This window comes from Lepidochelys kempii, chromosome 3 (assembly GCF_965140265.1).
Source record: "Lepidochelys kempii isolate rLepKem1 chromosome 3, rLepKem1.hap2, whole genome shotgun sequence".
Taxonomy (NCBI): Eukaryota; Metazoa; Chordata; order Testudines; family Cheloniidae; genus Lepidochelys; species Lepidochelys kempii.
In genome coordinates this window covers 170,066,369-170,078,926 of record NC_133258.1, presented here as the reverse complement: position 1 = coordinate 170,078,926, position 12,558 = coordinate 170,066,369, and the positions used below count along the sequence as shown (strand labels likewise).

The 12,558-nt window shown below is 43.6% G+C and overlaps 1 protein-coding gene across 6 annotated transcripts in view; it reads right to left on the bottom strand.

Moving 5' to 3' along the window:
* Positions 1-9,033: 9,033 nt before the first annotated feature.
* The window catches only part of EML4 (EMAP like 4), a 257,731-nt gene continuing 254,206 nt past the window's right edge, over positions 9,034-12,558 (bottom strand). For all 6 annotated transcript variants that reach the window (XM_073339049.1, XM_073339047.1, XM_073339048.1 and 3 more), the window contains 2 exons: positions 12,349-12,479; positions 9,034-11,742 (listed from right to left, as the gene is read on the bottom strand). In XM_073339049.1, the coding sequence (XP_073195150.1) occupies positions 11,278-11,742; positions 12,349-12,479 (596 nt within the window). In that variant the 3' untranslated portion in view covers positions 9,034-11,277. The remainder of the gene's footprint in view (positions 11,743-12,348; positions 12,480-12,558) is intronic.

Below are 12,558 nucleotides of genomic sequence, written 5' to 3'. Positions count from 1 at the left end.
GCTGAACCAGTGAGCACCCCCCCCCCCGCCGCACTCCTAGTTTCAGCACTTATGCTAGCGTCTGGCTGTAAGTGGCTGCCCCACATGTCGGGGTGGGTTGGGGACAGGCAGCCCAGATGTGCCTACATTTAAGATGCAATATAGGGACAGTACAGTATTCACTTTTTTTTTTGGTCTCTGCTGCTGTCTGATTGGTTACTTCCAGTTTCACATGGTGTCCAGTTGAGCACTCAGGCCGTAACTCTGGTGTTCATATCTTTGAGGTTCTACTGTAACATGAACGTGAGTGTGAAAAGGGAGAGAAAATTTAGGTGATTTTTGCACAGATTTGGTTAATTTCCAAGAGTTTCCTCAGAGCAGAAGGCTGCAGAAAACATGTTCTAGGGTTTTAAGAGACTATTGTCCACTCGTTTGAACTCAATAAATATCTCTGTACATTTTAAAAACATTGCTCATTCCGCAGTAGGTGCTCAGTAGGTGGAAGGCCTTCAGGTGGATGTCGTGGGCTATACAGAAGTCCCACAGCCTGAGGGCTTCGCGGCAGAGGATCGGGCCCCACCTTGCCTGTTGATATAGAACATTGAGGCCACGTTTTCTGTGAAGACCCTAACTACCTTGCCCTCCAGGTGTGAGCAGAAGGCCATACACGCCAGCCGCACCGCCCTGAGCTCCTTGGCATTTATATGTAGGGTCAGGTCTTGAGCTGACCGCAGGCCTTGGGTCTGAAAGTTCCCCACATGGGGCCCCCAACCCAGGTCCGATACATCGGACACCAGCTCCAACAACGAGGCCCTGTCCCTGAACGGGACCCCTTGGAGCATGTTGTTTGGGGCAGACCACCACCGAAGGGAGGTGATCACAGAGTCCAGCATGGTGAGGACCTTGTCCATCCTGTCTGTGGCCCGGGAGAACTTTGAGGCCAACCAGAGCTGGAGGGGCCTTATCCTGAGTCTGGGGTTACAAACCACATACGTGCACACCAACATGTGACCCAAGAGCTGCAGGCAAACCCTGGCTGTTATCACCGGGAACCTTGTGACTGAGTTGATGAGACCTTTCAGGGTCTCAAATTTGTCTGGCGGGAGAGAGGCCCTGGTTGACGCTGCATCCAGGAGTGCCCTGATAGTCCCAGTCCAATGCATAGAGTTTAACATGGACTTGGTGTTGTTTACCAACAGGCTCAAGGCGGTGCATGTGGACAGGAGGAGATCCACGTGATCCCTCATCTGCGACCGGGAGGTGCTCTTGACAAGCCAATCATCCAGATAGGGAAATATCTGGACCCCCCGCCATCTGAGTTAGGCCGCTACCACTGACATGCATTTTGTACCCACCCTGGGGGCAGTGGACAGACCAAACGGGAAGACCGTGAATTGTTAGTGATTCTGTCCCACCATCAAATGGAGGAAGTGCCTGTGCCCCTCGAATATGTGGATATGGAAATACACGTCCTGTAGATCGAGGGCAGCGTACCAGTCCCCGGGATCCAGGGAGTGGATGATAGAGGCCAGGGAAACCATGCGGAACTTGAATTTCACCATGTACTGGTTCAGACCTCACAGGTCCAGGATGGGTCTGAGCCCCCCTTTGGCCTTCAGGATAAGGAAATAACGGGAGTAATACCCATTGCCCAGGAACTCCTCAGGCACTGACACTATCGCTCCTAGTCCTAGGAGCCGCCCCACCTCCTGCTCGAGCAGAGCTTCGTGCGATGGGTCCCCCAAGAGGGACGGGGTTGGGGGGTGATTGGGCGGGGAGGCAGGAAACTGGAGGGTGTAACCCCAGGAGATGGTGTTGAGGACCCATTGGTCCGAGGTTAGCTGCAATCATTCTGGGAGGAAAGCACACAACTGGTTGGAGAAGGTGAGCTTTATTGGGAGTGGATCCCTGATGAGGACTGGTGGGGTGCCCCCAAGCATCCCATCAAAAGCACCTGTTCCCCTCCTGCTTACCCTTGGAGGATGCAAGCTGGGGGGCAGGCCGAGACTGCCTCTGAGGGCATCTCTTATGGCCCTACTGCTTCTTATGGGTGGCCTCATGCTTTGGGAGGGTCGCCCAGGAGGGAGTCTGCTGCGGCTTGAACTTAGGTTTTGCCAGAGCCGGGACATAGAGGCCTAGAGTCTGGAGGGTCATGCGGGAGTCTTTCATGCCATGCAGCCTTGTATCTGTTTCCGCCACAAACAGAGCTTTTCCGTCAAACGGGAGATCCTGCATGGAAAACTGTGCCTCGCTGGACAGCCCAGAGAGCAGGAGCCATGACGCCCGTCTCATGGACACCGTGGAGACCATGGATCATGCAGCCGTGTCTGCAGCATCCAAGGCTGCCTGCAGGGACGCCCTAGCGGCCGCTGCCCCTTCCTCCACTAGTGCCTTGAACTCCTTCCTATCGCGCTCCTGGAGGGAATCCTCAAACTTGGGCAGGGAGCCCCACAGATTGAATTCGTACCGGCCCAGGAGAGCCTGATGGTTTGCCACTTGTAACTGGAAGCTTGAAGATGGAAAAACCTTCTTTCTGAAAGAGTCCAGTCTCCGAGAGTCTTTGTTCTTTGGGGTCAGGGCTGGCTGACCCTGCCGTTCCCTGTGGTTGACCGACTTGACCACCAGAGAGTTGGGCGCCGGGTGGGTAAACAAGTACTCATGCCCCTTAGTGGGTACAAAGTACTTGCGTTCTGCCTTCTTAGAGATAGGGGCCAATGAGGCCGGTGTTTGCATTATGGAATTGAAACAATGGGAGCTCTGTTTACATACAAATCAGCCGAGGGGATGGGAAGTCAACCAGAAGGGAAGAACAGCAGGAAGCCCTCCTGCCTCTTGTAACAGGGTCAATGAACTTTGAGAATTCAGCATGGCACCTGCACCCCAGCAAGAGAGAGAAGCTTTGTATGGGCTGTAGGGTTCCCTCCCCACTCTGAACTCTAGGGTACAGATGTGGGGACTCGCATGAAAGACCCCCTAAGCTTTTTTCTATCAGCTTAGGTTAAAACTTCCCCAAGGCACAAATTCTTTGCCCTTGGAGGGTATGCTGCCACCACCAAGTGATTTAATAAAGAATCAGGGAAAGGACCACTTGGAGTTCCTATTCCCCCAAAATATCCCCCCAAGTCCTTATACCCCCTTTCCTGGGGAGGCTTGAGAATAATATCCTAACCAATTGGTTACAAAGTGATCACAGACCCAAAGCCGCTGGGTCTTAGGACAATAGAGAAATAAGTCAGGTTTTTAAAAGAAGGACTTTAATTTAAAAAAAAGGTAAAAATCACCGCTGTAAAATCAGGATAGAAAATAACTTTACAGGGTAACAAAAGATTCAAAAACACAGCAGAACTTCCTCTACGCTTAGTTTCAAAGTTACAAAAAACAGGAATAAACCTCCCTCCAACAAAGGAAAAATTCACAAGCAGAACAAAAGATAATCTAACACGCCTTGCCTAGCTTTTACTTCCAATTTTTGTAATATGAGAGACTTTTAGGATGGAGAGGGAGTTTTCTGACTTGATGCTTCTCTGCTTCCCAAGACAACACATAAAACAAAGCCTTCCCCCCGCCCCCAAGATCTGAAAGTATCTTCTTTCCCCATTGGTCCTTTAGGTCAGGTGCCAACCAGGTTATTTGAGCTTCTTAATCCCTTACAGGTAAGCAGGAATTCTAAGTTACCCTTAGCTGTATGGTTATGACACACCCCCTCCAAATCACAGAGACAGTGCTGGACAGCCCGTACCACACTGGCTGTGATTTCTTCCTGAAGCTCTTGGAGAAAACAGAGTTAATAAAACACATGCACCTCTAGATATACTACTGATTATATAAAAACTAACAATATTTTCCATATTTCAAGGATGATTTGAACCAGTTGATTCTGGGAAACTTTCATGAGAGAGTACATCAGTCACTTTGTTAGAGGCTCCTGAAATTTGTTTTATTTCAAAATCAAAATCTTGGAGAGCTAAACTCCACCAAAGACGTTTTTTTGTTATTGTCCTTGATGGTATGAAGCCACTTCATCGCAGCATGGTCTGTTTGCAGGAGGAAACACCGTCCCCAAACGTATAGGCGTAGTTTTTCCAGAGCCTAGACAATGGCGGAACATTCCTTTTCGCTGATTTACCAGTGACTTTCCCTGTCAGACAGTTTCTTGCTGAGAAACACGACAGGATGGAATTCTTGATCTGGTCCTTCCTGCATTAAAACTGGTCTCACATCACGTTCGGATGCATCTGTGGTTACTAGGAATGGTTATCAAAGTCTGTGGCTCTTATCACAGGGTCAGACATGAGTGTTGCTTTAAGATGGTTAAAGGCCTTCTGACACTCTTCAGTCCATTGAACTGCATTTGGCTGTTTTTTTTTTTTGGTTAGGTGTGTCAGTGGGGTGGCGATTTGGCTGTATTGCGGTACAAATCACCTGTAATATCCGGCCAAGCCTAAGACAGATTGGACCTGTTTCTTTGACTTTGGGACAGTCCACTTTTGGATAGCATTCAATTTGATCTGTAGGGGGTTGATAGTTCCTTGACCCATCTGGTGTACAAGGTAAGTCACTCTGTTTAGGCCTATTTGACACTTAGCCTTAACAGTTAGCCCTCCCTCCCTTATGTGCTCGAAGTCTTTTTGCAGATGCTCCAGGTGTTCTGCCCATGAATCAGAAAAGATGGCCACATCATCAGGGTAGGCAACTGCAGATTCTCCCAATCCTACTAGGAGACTATCTACAAGTTTTTGGAAAGTGGCGGGTGCATTTCGCAACGCGAAAGGGACCACATTAAGTTCATCCAGCCCTACATGGGTGATGAAGGCTGACCTTTCCTTGGTGGATTCATCCAGCGGTACTTGCCAGTACCCCTTGGTTAAGTCCAAGTTAGAGATGAACTGGGCACATCCCAGTTTCTCCAATAGCTCATCTGTGTGTGGCATTGGATAGTTGTCTGGGCGAGTTACAGCATTTAGCTTACGGTAGTCCATGCAAAAGCATATTTCCCCATCTGGTTTGGGAACTAGAACCACTGGAGATGCCCATGCACTGTTAGAGGGGCAGCTTACACCCATTTGTAGCATGTCCAGGATCTCCCATTCTATAGCAGTTTTGGCTTGAGGAGACACCCGGTACGGTTGGACTTTAATTGGGTGAGCATTACCTGTGTCAATGGAGTGGTATGCCCGTTCAGTTCATCCTGGGATGGCTGAGAACATCGGCGCAAAGCTAGTGCACAGCTCCTTGATCTGCTGGTGCTGCATACGTCCGAGGGTCATTGAGAGGTTCACCTCTTCCACGCCACTGTCACTTTTTCCTTTGTAGTAGACACCTTCAGGCCACTCAGCGTCATCTCCTCCCTGGGCTGTAAACTGACAAACCTTTAATTCTCTGGAATAAAATGGCTTTTGAGAATTAATATGGTACACCTTAGGGTTGGGGATGCTAGGAGATAGTTAACAGCTCCCAGGCACTCCTGGACCGAAAACGGCCCTTCCCATGACACTTCCATTTTATGGGCCTGGAGCGCCTTCAAGACCATGACCTGGCCCCCTACTTTAAAGGAATGTTCTCTGGCATGTTTATCATACTAGGCCTTTTGCTCTTCCTGAGCATCTTTCAGGTTTTCTCTAGCAAGGGCCAAAGAGGTTTGGAGGGTGTTTTGTAGGTTGTTTACAAAGTCCAGAATGTTAGTTCCTGGAGAAGGCGTAAACCCCTCCCATTGCTGCTTCACCAATTGTAATGGCCCCTTAACTTTGTGGCCATACACAAGTTCAAATGGTGAAAACCCTAAACTGGAATGTGGGACAGCCCTGGAGGCAAAGAGCAACTGCTGCAACACGAGGTCCCAATCGTTGGAGTACTCATTTATGAATTTACGTATCATGGCCCCCAAAGTTCCATTAAAATTCTCCACCAGGCCATTTGTTGATGGTGGTTAGGGGTGGCAACCAAGTGGTTCACCCCATGAGCTTCCCACAGGCTTTTCATGGTCCCTGCCAGGAAATTAGTTCCCGAATCCGTAAGGATGTCGGAGGGCCAAGGTACCCTGGCAAAAATGATTGTTAATGCCTGGCACACACTTTTAGCCCAGCTGTTACTTAGAGCTACTGCTTCCGGCCATCGGGTGGCAAAATCCATGAAAGTCAGTATGTACTGCTTTCCTCTGAGTGTCTTTTTCAGGAAAGAACCCAGAATATCCACAGCTACTCGCTGAAATGGAACCTCAATTATGGGGAGTGGCTGGAGAGGGGCTTTGACTTGGTCTTGGGGTTTTCTCACTCTTTGGCACACCTCACAAGACCAGACATAGGTAGAAACATCCTTGCCCATTCCCTCCCTGAGGAAGGACCTCCCCAAATGGTCTTTGGTCCTGTTCACCCCAGCATGGCCACTAGGATGATCATGGGCTAAGCTCAAGAGCTTTACCCGGTACTTAGTTGGAACTACAACTTAGCTATGAACAAGCTGCCTAAGTTTCCAGTATTAAGACACATACTTGCATTATTCAGAAAGTTTACAAAAAAACATCCATAGACCATAGGTAATTATTACACAGGTAAAATACACACAAATAGTAACTTCCATGTGTAGACCCCAATGTTAATTCAGCCCTGTAATAGTTACATAAAGATCTCTTCATGAACCACTGGGGTGAAGTGTGTCAACGACGTACAGCAACTTTGAATAGCAGTTTAGGAGAGTCAGTGAAGATGACTGAAGTCAATGGCAAGACACTGAGTGACTTCCAGAGAGACAGGACTTCACCTACTCTATTTACTTGCAAATTTTGGTAGGCAGATTGTAATAACCCTGTGTGACCTATGCAAGTTACTGTACTTAGTCTCTCCACGTTGTTTCCCATCTCTCAAATGAGGAGGACCATATTTTTCTATCTCATAGAGGTGTTGTGAGGATAAAAACATGAGAGTTTTTGAGCTGCTCAGATATGATGGTAATGGGGACCTTCTCCCCACACACACGGCAGAGTTATATATATCTAGTTGGAATTTAGTCAGGACACCAGGATTGGCAACTCAATTATTCTGAGAGGTGTCATTGGATATTTTATGGTGTGCAGAGCCCAAGCCTTATATCTTGGGTTGGAACACACTCTCCAGCACAAGAGATTCCCTCAGCACGATGGCCATTGGTTCAGTATTGACTTGAAGAAGAGTGCCACCTATTGAATCACCAAAGCTGCTTACATTGTAACACTTACTACTTTAAGTTTCTTCACAAAAAATATGTATTTGGAAATGGAAGGGAAACTTTCTAACCTCGTGTGACAGTAGCCATCTTGGCAGACACGAGGGATTGAACTGGGGATGTCCAGAACTGAAAGCATGGCAGACATTGGCTGACAGAGGTAACACATTCACATCTTCCATGGCTTGGGCACAAGGGAGACAGGTAGCACACACTGACCAGTGAGTTACATACTTCCCCTGAGGAAGCTCATACCAAGCATTTGAGTCCCACAGCAGTTCAAATTCCAGACTAACCTTCACTTATGACACCATCATCTTGGCTGACACTTGAACCAGGGATCTCCAACAGTTAAAAACTCTTTAGCTGCGGATTGGGCACAGAGCAAGACACAAAATACAGTGAATAGTGGGTTACATCAGCCTAACATGAAGACTGAATTTTTCCCTAATTTTGTAAATTGAGACTAGAATGTGTGCATTATATTGTGGGAACCAGTGAAAATACAATGCTGGATCTTAATATATATTATATACAAAGACTGTTAGAATAACATTATTTAGGTGGTAAAGTCAAGTTCTCAAAAGTTAAGAAATGTCAGTACCACCTTAATTTGCTTCCCTTCTGTGTCTATCCTGAGCACTGAATAAGGCAAGGGTTCTGTGATCACCTATTTAAAAGATATACCATAATATATAAGAACAAAGGGGCCAAATTAAGGTTGCACAGGCATCCATAAACCTGGCATCTCCTAACTTTCAAGGACTTGACCCTAAATAATGTTTTTAATGTAGCTTTTAAAAATACAGTTCCCTACATTAAAAAAAAAAATTAAGTGCAACTAATCCTCCGTGCCCCTCCATTGTGAACCATCAGCAGAGTGTGAACCATGAGCCTTCAGCCCCAGAACAGACATCTAACACTTGAGCTACAGAACTAAGCACGTTAGCTGGCATTATCAGAAAGCTGCTATCCCGAATGGGCAGCTGGTGCCAAGTGGTGTGTCTGCAGTGAGGGTGGTTGGAGGGAGATTGGCCTGCAGTTGGTATCTCAGTCAAACTTGAATGGAATTTCATGGGACAAAGGCCCTTCTCTTCTCTCTCCTGAATTTCAAACGCCTGCAGCAAGCAATGAAGATGTTACAGATTCTTTAACAACAACAACAAAAAATCTGAAAAAAATCACAAGAATCTTTAATGGCAGCAAGTGTTAAGGCAACCTAAATATATAGGGGTCCCTACCAGCTCCCCCATATTGACCCAAGATGATGACATTAGCAAAGTGAAAGCATGATTGCATACTTACTACATTATATCCAAAATACAACTGTAACCTTCATGTATCTTTCAGTAGGACAGATTCTAAATTTCCTGAGAGGGACTCAATAAAAAATATCAGGGCATAAAGTCTGTATAGAGTCCAGTAGAGCACAACAATATTCTACCCAGTATTGTGATCTCCTTAATCAACAGATATATTGTGGTCTTGCCAACCTATTAGTCCATCAATGGAATGGAGACACTGTATGTGTCTAAACCCCAACCACTGAGGGGTACATTTCCAAAGCAATGAGCAGACATGTAAGTCCACTCACATGAATGTAATTTGGAGTAGTAGGAGTATTTCCTGAGTCTTCTGGTGAATAGGTATCCTTTATTAGCCAGGAAGAGGTTTACCAGTAAAAGCATTAGTCAGAGACAAGAAGATATTAAAGAAAGAAAGAAAAAAATAATCTGATAAACACATTATGAGGGATCTGATGAAAACTGGCATATATATATAAAGGAATCAGCACTTATATTGAAAGACATAAAGGCAACGTATTATTTTGATGATTTTATTGTTTTTTTAATCTTCAAAATTTTCTGCCATGAGACAGGAATGCATGATAGATAGAAATGGCTCAAACATCTTCACATGAAACACTCTGAATCATATTTCATTCACAATTATTTGTCTAAAACATCTACAGTGACATAATCCCACCCATTTCCATCCATTATCACAGATTTAATTATCGGTTAAACAGTAGTTGCCAGGAATTGAAAGCTGTAAGGCTTTTTGCATATTAGTAGAGTCTTTTGAACTACAACACAAGAATATCACAACTATAACTCTCACTTTACATGGCAACCCCTAAGCAATAGATGTTTCCAAATGACATGTGTTGCTTATGTGGAGTTCATAAAAATGATAGAGAGAGCTCTGTGCCTCACTGGCTTTGATAAACCCTTTTTTCTTTATTAGAATTATTTTCTCACCTTACAGCATATTCCTCATTTGAAACCATATAATTTGATGAGCTGATCTTTATTTTCTGTCACTATTATTGGGCAAAACTGTAAGTCAGACACACTAGAGCTCTCCAATAAAATACTATGTACAGAGCACAGTTTAAGCAGTTGGGTTGCTTGGAATCCACATCTCCCTTCATTTGAAGAGAATTATTTTGAGGTTTTCTGGAACTGTTGTAAACAAGAGGATATTTTATATATATATATATATATATATATATATATATATATTTTTTTATAAATATCCTCTGGGAGTCCATTTGAGTTTTTTGATCTTACCAAATGATGACTAAATACCTGATCTGTAGCATTACTCCTGAGAAGATACTAGAAAGGGAATGACAGTTTTGATGCACTTTGGAATGGCACAATCACGTAAACGCTCGCACACTTAAGACTTATGAACTCATCCAAAGTTTCTAAACAAGACTTTCTAACTAAAACCTAAAATATCAGCACAATGCAGCAAGTTAAAAAAATTCTATGTAATCAAAATATAAACAAGTACATAGGAAATGCATACTTGTCAGTAAATCTATTTTTTCTTTTTAATGTAGGAAACGTATGTACTTAAGAAACAAATGTAGCTGTCTGACAAGTTTTGTAAAAAAAACTTTACTTTCCAAATGCATAACAAATGCCATGATATCCTGTAACTGGCCAGGTATAGCCACATAAGAGCTGCATGGCTTACAGCAACTCGGCGAAAGAAAAATCACCAAAGAGGAAATCTCAAAATACGCAACATTATCTAAATTATTGTGATATTATCATGACTGCTAAATGAGCCAGTAAAAAAACATTTGCAGTTTATTGATTCTTAAAGTCACCACATAACAGGAAAAAAAAGTAACATCTTACTATACTAATCCCAAGCACCAATTTAACTATATTTATATTTCTTCTAGACATAAGGGAACGATTTCTGCTTGAAGCCTACGTTTAACCCTAGAACCATTAGACTTTTGTTTTCTTGTCATGCATTCTCTTCTGTTCACATCAAGGTCAATATAGAGATTCTTAAGTTTCAAAATATCAAGGCGAGCAATTCTTTGAAAACACAATTGCCTCTTACATTGTAATCAACTTTTAGGTCATCAATAATTCATGAACAAACAGATGTTTTGTTAAGTTCTATGATTAAATAGGTCTATAAACAAGGATCAATAAAAACTGTTCCTTGATATGATTTGCATTAGAACGAGCAGCACCTAGGGCAGACAGACTGCAAACATGTCCACACTCCATTAGGAATTAGTAGTGTTAGAAAATTGCATATGTGTTATATCAAGAAGGCAGTTTCATGAACATGGCATTATTCTTGTTTTTCCTTTTTTCATTAAAGAAAGAAAGAACAGCTCCACAAAATTAATTTTTCAGATTTTTTTTATGCACCTGGAAAAACAGCACAGTATTATTCAGCTGGTATTTATTCAGTGCTTCTGTTTGGTGTTAGTACTTCCAGAAAACACTTTCACAAGATTAAGGTGGTTTATTTCAGCTTTTCCTTAGAACTAACCTTTTTTCCAGTATTTACATCATGCCACTTCCTGACAGCAATTTCAGAATTAAAAATGAACCTATGGTTTTGTCCCACTACTAACGTTGACCAGTTCTTGACAAACTGTCAAGCTGGGCCCTTGGGATAGTTCACATATTGAAACAAAGTCAGACTAAAAAACTCACTGAAACCCAACTGCTGGAGTGGGCATGAATCTCAGCTATTTACCCTCCCCTATTTAAACCCTCTCCCCTTTATGAAAGCACACACACAAACGGAAAATAAAGACCATCTGAGTTTGAAGTGTTAAGACACCGGTGAATTATCTTGCTGGTCTTCAGTAACAGTGGATTCACTTTGCTCCTCACTTGTTTCATTGGATGGTTCTTCGTAGCTTGGCTCACCTGGATCCAGACTGCTCCCTTCACTTTGCTCCTCACTTTGCTCTTCATTGGCCTCCACAGTCTGCTCCAAATTGCTCTCCACACATGTGAGAGAGCTGCCGGTTAAGCTTTCATTTTGTGCCATTTCATCAAATGATTGTGAAAGAGGGGCAAGGGACTGTACCACACTTTCACTTGCAGGGATGGGTGTTTTGGTTGTGCCAATTTCTACTACAATGTCATTTTGTGGCAAAGTTATCTTCTCCACAAGTCTCCATTGAATAATACTCATGTCTTTCCCTCCAGTTGAAATCAAGTGGCCATCGTTATGCGTAAAGCTGACATTTGTCACATGACTGCTGTGAGCACTGTATTTGTGACTGGGGGCCTATTGAAACAAATGGGGGGGGGAGAGGAATTAACTGTCACAATCTTTTCCTGTTATTTGTTAATATCAAAACACTACAGAAATATCTGCTAGAGTATTCCAAAGAATAATTTATATACACCTACACAAATCTATATTAAATTTCCCGCCCCCACCCCCAAGATATACTTTTCTCTTGAGTATTATTACTGAACTGTATAAATTCCAAATTGTAGGAGACTTTTCCACATTTGGGCTGGCTGTATGTCCTTATGAAATCTGTATCTGGAAAGGGCCAGATAAAAATAGATAATTTTAAAACACCCCGAACAAATTTAGTTTGCCACCAACTGGCAATCAAAATTATTTTATAAATAAGTTACTCTCTTCCTACATACTATTATTTTGACAGGGTCCCTGTCTCATTCAGGGCACAGGATGGGCCTGCTATGGGAACCCATCTTACAAACAGCTGAACCATCTGGCATGGAAAATTTCACCCCAAATGATTAAAGTTTGCCAAAGTTGCAAATGAAAACAGGGTCTTATAAGGGGAAGTGTCAGGCACCCGTAACCTTTTCTACCAGCCTTGTCTATAATACACCCCACAGAGTAGTCTAAACTTACCTTTGGCTTGGAGCAGGGATACTGAAAGAGATGGACCTTACAGAAATCATCAGCAACTGCTATCACCTTTCGATTATGGGATCTGATAAGAGCATTTATATCCGTCCCATCTGATCCTTCAGGCCATACTCCTAGGATACAGACACACAGATATATTTAATAACAGTAATTTAAAAACAAAATTTTAAAAAAATCCTGAAGCAAAAATAT